At 37.5% G+C, this 14,139-nt stretch overlaps 1 protein-coding gene across 5 annotated transcripts in view; it reads left to right on the forward strand.

Annotated features, from left to right (window-relative positions):
* EFL1 (elongation factor like GTPase 1) overlaps positions 1–13,131 on the forward strand; it is a 66,881-nt gene extending 53,750 nt beyond the window's left edge. For 4 of the 5 annotated variants that reach the window (XM_069025502.1, XM_069025500.1, XM_069025503.1 and 1 more), the window contains exons 19-20: positions 2,222–2,406; positions 12,782–13,131. In XM_069025502.1, the coding sequence (XP_068881603.1) occupies positions 2,222–2,406; positions 12,782–12,970 (374 nt within the window). In that variant the 3' untranslated portion in view covers positions 12,971–13,131. The remainder of the gene's footprint in view (positions 1–2,221; positions 2,407–12,781) is intronic. The other variant, XM_069025504.1, reaches the window with a different exon arrangement.
* Positions 13,132–14,139: the final 1,008 nt, after the last annotated feature.

Raw genomic sequence — 14,139 nt, forward strand, 5'->3', positions numbered from 1 at the left:
AGTTTTTGTAAGACCAGCTTCAGTAACCATGAATATCAATACTGTGCCTCATAATTAAGCCCTAGTTCCATGAAGGGATGGGAAACCTGTCCTGTTTGTAAAGGGTGTGCAGGATCTTAGCAAATGCCATATCAAGGTATTTTAGTACAATAGAACAGAAATAAAATCAGGAAAAGGAAAATTAAATTATTGTTGCAATCCAATTGGTGATTTTGTGTTTTTAAGTAGCATCTGTATCTTTCTGGTATGCAAGTTGCTCAACCCAGTGCATGCCAAATGGTGTCATTTATATTACCTTACCACTTACGCCTACTTAAACTTGTTTTTATGACCTACTTATGACACCACTTCACTGTGTTTGTTCTTGGAGTTTTCCATGGAAGTTGCTTGCATGCTGAATCTGATCCAATGCACCAAGATTTTCTTTAAAACTAACTTTCAATGCATTTAAACTATCAGCAATTTTACTTTGACTGCACTATCCATGACAGAAATTACAGTATATCCCACGTACAATAATTATTTGGTTGCTGTAAAAAAATCTCAGCTGCTGTACACACAAACATAATGATAGCAGTCCAAAGACCAAAAATTACATTTCTGTGTAATGAAAAGAAAATGCCTTTGAGTGAGCAACTGTTTTGTGCAGATGCATGATCCTGTTCTTTGCTGGAGGTACCCTGTAGTAGGCCTGGTTAAGGGTGTGCATTTCAAACTCTTTTCTAATGTGCAGGATTAATAATAGCTGTCAAAACTGGACTTTGTACTGTTCCATGTTGCTGTTCCAGAAGCACATTGACACAGTACTTCTGAGTCTGTTCGTCAAGCTATAAACAAGATAGCATTTTTTTAAACCTCAAAAACACTGTATAAATTGCTGTTTTTCAAAATACTACCCAAAAAGCGTGATTGTTTACAGTGAAGTAATAAACATGCATTGGCTCATTATTTGTGCCATAAACCCAAATGGAAACATGGCTTTCTAATGTGTGTATATATATATATATTTAATGAGTGTAATGTAGGACTCAGACATGCAAGTAAATTAGTCCAGTCTGATGAATGTGAATTGTGTTGTAATAGCCATGGACATGCACTTAGTTCATTACAAATTCGTGGGTTTAATTTTTATTGTGGAAACTTAAGCTAATAAATTGCATCCTCATTAGGAGAAGTGAAAAGCAGGCCTTCTATCCAGTCAGGCTTAGCAGTTGACACGTGTCAAACCACTGGGTTTTGTATCTTTACTCATTCCTTTGGCATTCAGGGCATACATTGATACCCTGTGAAGTTTAGCATATTGCCATATTGATCTGCTTGTTTCTAAGATGTTAGCTTCTGGGAAAGTGAGGTCGTCTCTGTTCTCAGAATATAAAGCTTTGTCCATCAGACTTTTCTGACAATGAAAATAAACTGAACTGAAGCAGAGGAGAGGAACAAAGAGAGTGGAACAAAGTGTTTTTAAGTGTACAAGTTTTCTTGTGTGTTTATTATCTTGATCAACACAAATATATTTGTTAGATTTTGTCTGTAAAATACTTCTAAAAACATACTCTAAAGTCAAACATGGTCATTTTCACAGCTACTTTCATGACAGATATGCTGTATTTCAATAGATTGAATACTAACTCGGAAAAGAAAATTGAAATTATCCATGACTGACTTAAGACTGAATTTATTAACAAACCAATTGAACTCATTAAACATGACAAATATGTAGTATTTCAGATAAACTAGTTTTTTGTGATTAGAATAGCACTGGACTATCTGGGACAAGTACCATGTAGGGATATGGTGATCCAAGCAAATTTCTAACAGTAGCTAGGATACAATTCCTAAAACACAATAATATTTCTTAGTAATGATTCTCAAATATTTGGTTGTAAGAAAAAAAGCAAGCTAGGCACATAATGTGCCAAAGTGCCTTTTTAAAACAGTATATACAGTCATGTGATGGTATGAAATGGACCTGGATGGATTCATACAGCTCTAATAATGTATTAAATGTTACTCAGGTGGTTCTGCACATTGTATGGCAGAATGTGTTCTTTGCTTGAATTTAGTGTGTCCACTTAACTGATTGGCTTACAACAAAGAATTTTAGCCAAAAATTACGTGTTTTACTTTGAGCTGAAACTTCCTGCACAAATACTGCTGTGTTTCTCTTTGTGATGCAGGATATGGGTATGTTGGTAAGCTGATCAGAACTGTGTCTCTGCAGGTCGTGTCTATGCTGTGCTGTCCAAAAGGGAAGGCAGAGTGCTACAAGAGGAGATGAAAGAGGGGACGGACGTGTTTATTATTAAGGCAGTCCTGCCAGTAGCAGAAAGCTTTGGCTTTGCTGATGAAATCAGGAAGAGAACCAGTGGCCTGGCCAGTCCACAGCTGGTGTTCAGCCACTGGGAGGTAAAAATATCCATTCACTCCATCTGTTTTGGTGATCTATTTCCTGTAGATGTGGCAGACTGGAATAATAAGCAAAAAAGGTTAAGTTTTGGTCAAGACATTTGATTAATTCCTTTTTGAAATGAGGAAAAAAGTAGCCTTATATTATTTCTTACTGTAGATACACTGTTCAGAAATGTATTTATATTTTGTTTAGATGGGATGCTTTTTTATTTCAACAGAAAGTAAATCTTTCATAAATGAAGCTGACTCTTTATAAATGTGTTTTCCTGAATTTATATGCCCTTTTTGGTGAGTTCTCTGGTAAACTTCTTTGGGGAATGGGGAAAAAAACCAAAACCACAAAAGAGCCCCAACCTACCACTAACAGAAAATAAATGTATCAGTAAATCTAAAGCACATGAAAGTTAACCTCTTAAGGTCTAGGGGGCACTTGTCCTCCCATATTCCAAGCCAACATAAATTTTCATGCTTAAAAGGCAAATGGAATAGATTTCCTTCTTTCAAAATTAAGTCTGTTGATAGTAAGCAGAGGTGTCCTCAAAATCATTCCCTTTGATCATTTTTGTCACTTAAAGAATGAAGAGTTGAATGTGAAGGTGTAAAGGAGATAGCAAGTGGGAAAGCTGATAAAAGGAGTGTTATCAGCTGAGAGTGCAGTGTAGTTTGTTCCTATGATGTAGAGAGTAGATCTTCAGGGAGAAAAAGAGGAGGCTGTAAATCAGAGCTCCTTGTTCAAGACAAACACACCTGCATTGTTGGGCTCCTCAGAAGACTCCACTGAAAAAGCTAAAAATGGCTTCAAGGGCAAAAGTCAGTGGGTATAAATATTTCACCTTAAATTTTTAAAATAACTTCAAAATCTAGTTTTTTCTGGGTTTGGTTGGGGGTGTTTGTTTGTTTGTTTGTTTTGGTCAGGTGTTCCTTTATTTGGCGTTAAAAAGCAATAGAAACTCTGTAAATGGATGAAAAATGTTTGTTTGATTGTTTGATCTTCTGATTTATTTTGTCACCTCAAATGTCAGGTCTCTGAGAACAACCAACTGTAGGTTTTTGAGGTCAGTCACACTCCCTGCAGTTGCCAGCTATGGGGCTGCTTGCCACTGTTTCTCTGAAGTATGTGCTGGTTTTTCACATGGTGAGGATTCTTCATCCACAGCTAAGTTGTTCTCCTAGGTAGTATCTGTAAAACACTCCACTAACATTATTTCTTTGTTAGTAATTGTGGTAACTGCCTCAGGAATTTTATGTGGATGGTAATGGAAAAAGAGGACATCTGCAAACTGGCCACGTGCTAACAAAGGGGTTGGGAAGAGTATTTGACATAGTACTTGGAACAGTGCACTTGGAAAAGTACATTATGTCTTGCTTGGCAGTGGTACCTTACTGGTGTTAGTAAGTGCAGGCACCAAGGACTTAGCTCTCCTCCCTCAATATTGATTCATTTCATTTGTAATTAAGTCCAACTTCACATAGAACCACAAATGCAAAAGCAAAAAAAAAAATAAAAGGACAACCTTCTACAGATGGTGTACACACAGAAAAATTGATGAACTGCATCTTTTGAGCATGGGGATCCTGGTTAGAGCCAGTTACAGATCAGGAACCTCAAACCACTGGGTGCTGGCAGTACTGTGTATAGAAACCTTGACAGTTTTGGACGTTCTCCTCTGAAGTGCAGCTGGTGAGGTTTTGTGGCTTAACTGGTCTTTTGTCTGCATGGCCTCTGACATCAGTGCCCTAAAGGAATATGACATCAATTCCAGCTAACCATCTTTTTGTGCCAGTTTCTTTAGGATTTGTAGCTCCTGTGCTCCAGCACTAAGCAAAAATGTGAACCCTGTGGCTCTCAAGCCTCCCCTTCTGTCTCCAACCCTTGGCATGTACATTCGCTCTCAGATGTTACAAATTTCACATAAGAAAATGTTCACACATAATTATAGATATGAATAGGACAGGGAGATTTGAACAACTGGCAGGATTTTGTAAAATTGACCCCCAGGAGAGGTTATAATTGCAGCTTGTATGTTAAATGTATTGGTGGTAGGAAAAATTATTGTGTAAGCCAGTCACCTTTCCACCTGGGGAATCTGTCACTGGGGGAGGGTTGGGTTTGTTTGTCTCCATGAAAGTCACATATTTTTGTGATAAAATAAGCCTTTTACTAAGCTGCTAGTAATGTTATCTCTGTGCAGTGATGGCAGAAGGAGTGCATGTTACTCTCACACCATCAACAGAATTGCTAAATAAATACAATTTTCAGGATCTCTAGTGTTAGTATGACAGAGAAGCCATGAGAAATAGTTTGTGTCTCAGCTCCTGTTTGTTCTCTTTGAATTCTGCACAGAGTTGCATCAGGTGTTGGCCATGACTTTGACATTGTTGCTTTACTGATGAATTACGGTGTATGTACCTACAGGATAAAACACCAGCATTTTATTTGAATCCCTATTACTTAATGCATCATTGTGTAGGGTAATAGGATGTGAACGTTGTGTAATCTTAAACTATTTTTTCTTTAGTGTTAAAAAGTGGAAGAAAGTGCAGTAGCTGCTTGGTTTTGTTCTGCATTTCCTGTGCTACCGAGTGTGTGGCTGCTGCTTTAATTGCACACTCTCCAAACCCTTCCATGACATTCTGAATGAACTCTGTGCTGCTGGTGTTTTCTCAGTGTGCTCAGCTCATTAGCTGAGTACCTGGGACTTGTATTTGTCTACACAGATTCCTTCTAATGTGTTGTTAACCCCGTTTTACACAAAGTGAAATAGAAACTTTGGGGGATTTTTAAACTTAAAAACGCTTAATCTCATGGAAATCACATGCATAGGGGCATGTTTAAACAATTGAGGTTTGAGTTCACTCTTTCATTATATTTCATTACCATGATTTGTAGACTCTAAACACAGGAAGGTCAAAGATAGAGCCCACATTTAAATGAAGCCATTTTGGTCTCTGTGGAAATGATATTGCTTTTTTTTTTCCCCCTATTCGGTTAATGAATGTATTTTGTGTAGTTCAGATTGCTCCAACCCCAAGGGATAGAGCAATATGTATATTGAGGTCTGTCTTGTCAGATACTCCTTTTTTATTAATTTCTTCTGGCATGCTTGTTCAATTTATTCCTGCCTGTGAAGGACAGCACCAAGTAACCATTAGTGGGAGCCTTCAGTTTAGTCCCAGCTAAACAAACTAATTTTAAAAGTTAGGCAAAGGTGATGTGTGTTGGGCTTACTTGGCAGTAATTTCTTAGATTTCAGTATAATCTTTCTTATTAAATCGTTAGTTTAAAATACTTAACTTTGGGATAATTATGAACTAGTTGTATGTTTTTAAACCTTCAATTAATAATACACCTTCAGTTAATATATGCTTTTGTTTGAGCCTGTTTCCTTTGTTCTCCATTCTTTGCACATAGATCTTTTACTCAGTCATGTTATTTTATCTTAATCATAAGGGTTTTGAACAAGAAGGTATTTGTGATTGCACAATCCTTAGAATAATGGAACGTTCATCCCATTTGGGGAATCTGTGTTACACGTAAAGAAATAATGCATGTGGCTCTGTTCAGATGCTGATTGAATTTTCAGCAGGAATTGTCAAAGACATCTAGTAGTTTTAAAGTTGTGAAATGTGTAATATTCCTGTTAAATCACATCTTTGAAAGTGCGTGAAGATTGGCTATTAAACACACTTTTATTCTTGAGAGAGCATGAGTGAACTGTAAACACATTTAATCAGAATTCTTTTTCATTATCCCTTCTAAGTAGAATAGTGCCTACAATGTGCCTCAGGGCTCTGTAGAAAGGCAAGAGAGGGACTGTGTGTAATAATTGCTAGGAATATGAGGCTTCTGAATGTGTAAGTTTTATATTCTGAATTTTAATTCATGCCTTTCGAATTGTAAGTAATTTTACAGCTCGGAATATGGGACTTAATATAGAAGTTGCTGGATGAGATTGTTAGGCTTGCATTAAACAGGAAGCAGGCTGAGGTAAGGAGAGAGAATCTATTCTTGAACTGTAACTTTACATACATTATTGCACCAGTGACAGTTTAGGCACATAAATGAATTCCAGGAGTAACCTGGAACCTTTCAAATATGAAAAGCTCATTGTTTTGGCAAGGACATCTGAAGCTAATTGAAACAGTAAATAAAAGTGGTAGGGGTGTGGCTTTAATTCTCTTTCTCAATACATGTTTCTTAAGTAATAGGAAAAAATGCAGCAGTAGAGCCACACGTCTCCTTTTTTTATTTCCAGTTACCAGATTCCTCTTTGCAGCTACTTGCTGAAGTCAGGGCTAAAGCTTAGCTGTCACTGTTTGAGACACAAACAAGGATGATGCTCCTGAGCCAAAATAAACTTGTATGAGTTTATTTTATAACTAACTGTGTAAACGTTCTTTATTACAATATTTCTTGGAAGACGAGTTCTGGTATCTAACCAGGCATTTTAAGACTTTGGCTCTCCCCGTTATATATTGTGAATGGAAGCTCTGAATTATGGGATGCTATTCGATTTTCGATGCTATTCCTTTTACTTGCAGGGTATCTACCCACCCAATACCTTCATGTAAGGTATTCTGTTCTGGAAGCACACTGCCAGTGCCCAAGTGGCCTTCAATTTGGTTGTGCTTAGTGCAGAACCACTTGTGCAGCACTACCCAGCATATTACCTATGGTTTTCTTGAAAAACAGCAGGTAACTATTCACATACACCTCTGCAAAGGTTCTGCTATTTTACCTGAAGGTGAGTTTACCCTAAAACTTTTTGTTTCTCAGGGCCACTTCAGACATCTCAGACGTGTGTATCCGCTGTACTTTTTTAAGTTGCACAGTCTGCATTTATGTCATTGTCATTACTAGGTGGTGAACACCACTTGAACTGTAAATGCTCTTGAAATATCTTTCTACCATCAAGTTTTCAAAGGTGGAAAGGATTCTGATCCACTGGAGCTTGTATTATCTTCAAAATCATGCATAATAATTCTTTTGGTTTTTTAAACTTTTTTCATTTTCAACAAAAGAAAGAACTTCTGGCATAATGTTTTTCCTGGCGTGCTGACGGCTGCTGGTGGTAGTGCCCAGTCACACTGAATTTAGTGTTTCTTGGGATTTCTTATTAAGCAGTTCACAAAGTCCATAATGTTGCCTGCTGGTTGTAAAATCTCCATCAGACAGTGTAAGATTGCTCTTTCTATTCATGGTCCAGCATTTTCCACATTGATGATATTTGGCTCAAAAGGAATTTTTTGTCTTCATCAGACAGTAAGGACCAGTAGGGGAAGTGCTACTAGGAACATGGCTGTGTTCCCAAATCTGCCTGACCTTTTGGATGAACCAGGCAGATCCCTTCTGTTTGCTTTTGATGCTTCCCTCAACCTTGTTTTGCATAATTAGGCTGCCTTAGGCAAAAACTGTTTCTTACCATCATTTTGTGAAATACACTAGACAATGGGACCAGGATCACTGTTGGAGCCATCTGGGTGACACTGAAATGCAAATAATAAATCATCCTCAAATTAAGGCTTAAAATTCCAAGTCCTCTTGAATTGCAAGTGGTCTGCTCTAACTCATGTCTTACTAAAAAGCTTGATTAGCTTACATAATCATTTGCAGGATTAGTACACACTCTGTCATCTATCAGTATTAACACAGTATGCTCATAGTATTTCTATTTTTATTGATTATTATTATAGGTATTCAAATGATGGCTCTCATAAAGGTACAAGCATTTACAGCTTGAATAATTAATGTGTAGTTAGGCTAAAAGAGAGTGACATCTGTTTTGCCTGTGCTCTTCTGCATGCTCTTACTAAACAAGTCTTATGAGACTTCATTGTTTGGGTGTGTTGGTTTGAATAGTTGTTACATTTAATGAAATATCTTGCTTTAGAATGGTTTCTTCTTCTAAAGAATACCCTTCACTTGCAATATTTGAAGTAATCTATTCACTTCTTTTGAAATACCTAATCCCAGCTGACTACATTATAAACAGTGTTTACTTATACCTAGAGTGGGCTCATAGTTCTGCAGTGAGCTATGGGACACACTCCATGTATTTGACTGGGGTTTTTATTTTTCTTTTAAGCATAATGGAATTCTATGGGTGTGCTTATAGTCATACTTTAAACAAATTATATCACCCAAGACTTCTAGAAAGTAATTCAACGAAGATTAATTTAAAATGTTCCTTAATTTCAATGTTCCTTTAATAGGAACATTTCCATCACTTAGGCATTGTGTTTGCAATAACAAATTTAAGAACTGTATCAGCTGCTGTGCACTGATTCACTTTCCTGTGTTGCATTTTATATGGCCTTGTTTAAAGAAAATGCTTGTTTTCTAATAGAATAAATGCTGGTCCAGTGACCCACTGCACAGATCTTGATTTATAGTTCACTTTTTAAAAGAAATGTCTTTCAGAAGAGCCTTGCAGATGTATAGGAATACTTGGTTGTGTTAAGGAGGAAGCACTTAGTTGTGTATACTTGGAGGAGTAATTGTGTGTGTGCTGGGCTGTTTGCAGTTAAGGCTGATGTTGTCCCTATCAGAGAATTCTGGAGTTGAGTAATAAATAAGCATAGGCCACTGGCTAGTTCATGCTGTTACACAGAGAAATTCCCAAGTCCTAGAAAAGTTCCTGGAGAAAAGGTGTGCTGAATTTTCCAGTTGCCAAGTCACATGCAGTATGGTGGTGTTTAAAATGTACTTTATCATAATGCTAACAATAGCATAATATTGTTGGCTTTATGGAGTCTTACTTCTAATATTGGTGCCTCTTGACGTCTTCTGTCTGTTATATTTGGGACATAAAGTTTGGCTGTGGTTTTATGTGGTTTTATTTTCTTGTCCCCCCTGCTCAGTGGTGCCCAGACACACACAACACACAGGCAGAGAGAGAGAGGCAGACTTTTGATAGAAGGTTAACTGAATTGCTTCAGTCACTTAAAGATTTTTCATCTGTGGAAGGCATATTATTTTGAATGTCCAGTTCTCTTTTGATTGAAGTTTGTTTAGGAATGTAACTTTTTCAAAAAGTGTTTTCAAGATGCTATCACGTTTCTGATTTTAAGAGGAGTCTTAGGCTGTATGTTTTAGTTTTGTACTGAAAAATTAGTATATGGAAACATTTAAATAATTTAAAATTAAAAGTGGCATGCAACATTGAACAAATAATATTTCTGGGTGTCTTCTGCTTTGATTCTGTGGATCTTTCAGGATCCACTGTAAGTGCCCTTTGTAAAATAATTATACCATCTTCCAGGAGGAATGGTCCATTTAGAATCTAATTCATCACTGAGGGCTTTATCCAGACAAAAACTCACTTTCGGTTACAAATTCCAGAACCATCCCTATGTGGTTCCCATGAATACAAACAATAGCTCAGGACCTAAAAAGCTTCTTAGCTCTGATTCCAGGAAGCCCAGACCCACCATTCTGACAGTTCCCATTGTAAGGAAATTGATGACAATGCTTTGGGACCGTTCTCCCTTTGCTTGCTGGGACTGTATTAACAGAGCATGGGGAATGATGGGTGCCACCTGCTATAAGCATTTGCCTTCATTCACTGTATATGGTACAAGTAAAGAGGAACAGTCTAGTTTGTGCCTTTGCCTTCACTCACAGAATCAGAACTTTCAAAAAAGAAAAACTTCCGACTTTTTTGTTTGGGTCACTGTGTCAGTAACACCCCTGTGTGTCGTAATAGGGTTACAGTCACTTCTTAAAGGAGATGCCCAGATGATGGCCCAGGTTCCAGCTGACTCAGCAGATGCAGCTTCTTCTTTCCCATTGCTTACCACGGCATGGTAACACAGTGTGCTGATTAATTCGTCCTTTGTTGTCTATCTGCACCATTTAGGTAGGTGTGGTCCTCTAACAGAAATTTTCTGATGCCACCAGATCTTGCTCTAGAAGCAGTGTGTAGTGGCTGAATTATTTAAACAGGTTGAGAAGCCAAGGTAGCTCCTCAGGTAGTTCTTTGAAACCTAATTAACCTCTTCAGAGCACTGCTCTGCATCATGTAGCAGTACAAGGTTCACTCAGGACTCTAACCCTGTGCTGCAATGGGTTTACCTTTGCTGGCTAATAAATACTAAATAGCACACACTTTTAAACCTGCTGTTATGCTGGCTTTCCTGAGACCTGTTGAAGCATAAAGAATTCTTGTCAGTGGAAGAAATACCCAGAGCAAAACTTCAGTAGAGCAAGTCTTTCATGAATTATTGAAAGAACCAGTCTGTCAGACCTGGGGATTTTCTTAAACATCCATCACTACAGTATCTAAATATTTACAGGTAGATTAGATCTGTAAGTTCAATTTTGTATACTTTTGGACTCCTCTGTTACATTCATTCTTCAAGAACCGCTGTCTCACTGCTTCTCTCTGGGCATAATTTCTGGGTGTTACATCTCTTGCCAGTGTAAAAAAAAATGTCATCAAAGGGCATAGTAACAGTCTTTAACTTAGCAGATTGTAGCTGTATAACCTCCCTCAGCAGCCCAGTCTGAAGCAGTGAGCATGAATCACCTTTTCTTCTTCATGTGTTCTTGGACTTGGAAATTTTTGTTTGTCCTTTTGTTTGTCTGCTCTTTAGGCAGATCATGAAAGGGGAAGTCCCTGGTAGCTTTACATCATTAAGATGTTCAGGATGAGCATCACTGCAACTTCATCAAGTCAACGTGCAATCTTCACTGCCCTTTTTCTGTATTTCTAGCACATAAAATAATGGTAAAACTTTCAAACTCTTACAGAGTGGGGACCATTCTTTTTTTGTTGATGTAAGCTGTCAAGGAATCACCTCTAAGTTTCTGGGCATTGATTATAAGGCCCTAAGCAAGTCATCAGACTGGGTATGACTCTTCTTCAAGCAGATTCTTCTGTGGTTAGACAGTCCTTACGTTTATGGTAAAAATAAACACAGAAAAATTTGGAGAGCTGAGTTTCAGACTGTTTATTTCTGAGTTCTACTTACTTTTGGTTTTCAGCCAGACAACTCTGTGCATAGTCATTTCCTATGTAAATAACTGAGATTGGCTGTCACTTTCAGCACGAGTAATACCCACTTAATTTAACAAGACTATGCATGTGCTTAACTGTAGCAAACTAGAACTATTTTGTTGGTTTAGTTTTACATCCCATTTTTGCAAGATTGAACCTGCAGTGTTGCCTAGTACAAACTAAACTGCCATGGTCATTTTCCTAACTCCCCGTGAAGTGTAATTGTGTGGTTGTGTTAGGAGTTATTTAAGATGAGGTATTAAATTAGGACTCCACAATTGTCAATATTTCTGGGGAAAATTGTTCATCTTTAGTCATGATTTTTTTAATTCCTCTTCTTGCTACTTTGTGTAACCTGAGCTTTAGGAAATTCTGCTTAGGTTCAAGTACCATATGGCAATTGAAAGGATTTGTCAGGAAAAAAAGTTTGTAACGGTCGAAGAAGTTTATAACAGCAAGGTAAAATGGGCAATTTAGGGAAATTTGTTCTCTCCTTGTCAGTTATGAGTGCTAGTGCTAATATTTCAGAAATTACTATAGAGTAATACACTCAGTTGTTTTAACTGTCATGATTCTTGCAGTAACTAATACTTGTCTGTACTGCTTTTTCCATCAGGATTTTGTTTAAGAAATGAATACTGTATAAAATATATGACCTGTAACTGCATCTTGTGAGGAAATCTGCAATCAAGTAAAATAAGTATTTTTGAAATTTGCAGTAGAACTCACATAACACAATATGTTCAATTTCATCCCTTCCTAATGTTCATATTTTGGGCTCTTTGTAATACTCTCTGTTGTCCCAGAAGTGTGGGGTATATAGGATGAACTGGGAATAAAGGCATGTCCAGTTATTCTCTGATCATGTTTGATCTGAAATCTGTTCTAGAGGAGGACTAAAAAGAAAGCTCTGCTAAATGTGTTAGAACCAGAAACAGAGATTTTTAAACCATCTGTCCAGCTCCGGATTGGGATTGGAAAACATAGGGCACAGAAACGAGCAGAAAACTTCACTTCTGATAAATTCTAATAAAATTGTAGTGAAATAATACTCTAAATAAGGACTTCCTTCTTGAAAATTGACAATTATTTGACATTATTTGGTGCTGTTTGCTGATGGGCAATTAAAATTGCTTTTAAAAAAACCTATGCAGATAATTGCAGCTGAATTTGAAAAGTTATTGTGGCCTTCTTAGGACGAGAGCTGCAGAGTGTGTCTTAACTCTTGTTTTCTGCTTCAGTAGCTGATTGCAGGCTTTCCAGACAACTTGATCTGCTCTACTTTTGTTCCTCTACTCCAGCAGTTGATTACTTGAAATATGCTAATATTGTACTACTTCACTCTTTTTTTTGTTGTTTGTTTCTTTCTGTAGATCATTTCAAGTGACCCGTTCTGGGTGCCAACGACTGAGGAGGAATATCTGCACTTTGGAGAGAAGGCAGACTCGGAGAACCAGGCCCGCAAGTACATGAATGCAGTGAGAAAGAGAAAGGGGCTGTATGTGGAAGAAAAAATTGTGGAGCACGCTGAGAAGCAAAGAACTCTCAGCAGAAATAAGTAGCTGTGTCTGCCTCCTTTCTCTCCTGACTCAGCTAAGTGCTGGTGGAGGATTTTATATGCAGCAGATGCAAAATTTCATCTGGACTTTGTTCTTTGATACCATTTTTCTTACATGCTTTGTCTGTGGCTTATGTTTTAATAAACTCAAGCCTTTCCAACTTTTGTACAGAGAAAATAGTTTATTTATTGAAATAAAATAGAGGCGTATTCATTGCTATTTGTCTCGATTTTTACAATTTAATGCCCTATTGAACGTCCTGTCACAAGGATTAGGAACTCCTAATTCGCTTTGTTTCTTTCTGATTTGTCACATGTAGTTACAGTAAGAGCTGGTTAGCTAGCTTCCTGCAAATAAACCATGCACTGAACTTAGCTCTTTAATGGTTTTGACTGATTTTTAATTAATTTCTAGAATGTATTTGCTTCTTACCCACACTTTCCATAGTTACCTATATGCAAATAGAGGTAAGCCTGTTAGGAATTTCTAAACTATTTGTTTTACTCCATTCCTCATGTAAGCAGTTATCTAAAGCAGTAATATATCTTCTTTAATTCCAAGGACAAAAATAGCATGTGTGGAAGACTGAGCACTGCAAAAAAATGAGCAAAATTTGTCTTTTTTTCTCTCCTTAGAACCCACCTCATTAAAAAGTTCAGTTTCCACAGGCTGGGTGAGGGGAGTGAGTATCTCCAATATAAATGAAAAACTGGACATCCATTTTCTTCCCATACTTTACTCAGGAAGTAAAGTACATTGTACTTGAAAACTCTGGAGGTAAAACAGCGCTCTTGATTAGAGAGGGCTTCCTCAAATATATCTGTCTGAAACGTTTCTTCATTTTTAAACCTAGTGCCAGACAAGTGCCTTTTACAGATGGGACTAGAAGCTTGCAGGTCTGCTTAAAACCTCCCACAGTGTGACTTGGCAGCAGAACTCAAACTGGGAACTCAAGTGACTTTTCTCCTGGCCCTGATCATATCAACCTAAATTCTTTAGGCAAGCTGTCTGATAGTTTTGCTTCTTCTATTAGGGTTTCTCCTTCCTAACTTCAGTTTGGTTCAGAATGCTGTGTAAACTTTTCTGTGCTTCTTCCTAGTGTCCTTTGGAAGCAGAAGCAGAAGAGCAGGCGGAGGAGAGGATGTGAATGAGCTGGATTATTTTGTCAGCAG

The sequence above is a fragment of the Aphelocoma coerulescens genome, chromosome 10 (assembly GCF_041296385.1).
Source record: "Aphelocoma coerulescens isolate FSJ_1873_10779 chromosome 10, UR_Acoe_1.0, whole genome shotgun sequence".
NCBI classification, from domain to species: domain Eukaryota; kingdom Metazoa; phylum Chordata; class Aves; order Passeriformes; family Corvidae; genus Aphelocoma; species Aphelocoma coerulescens.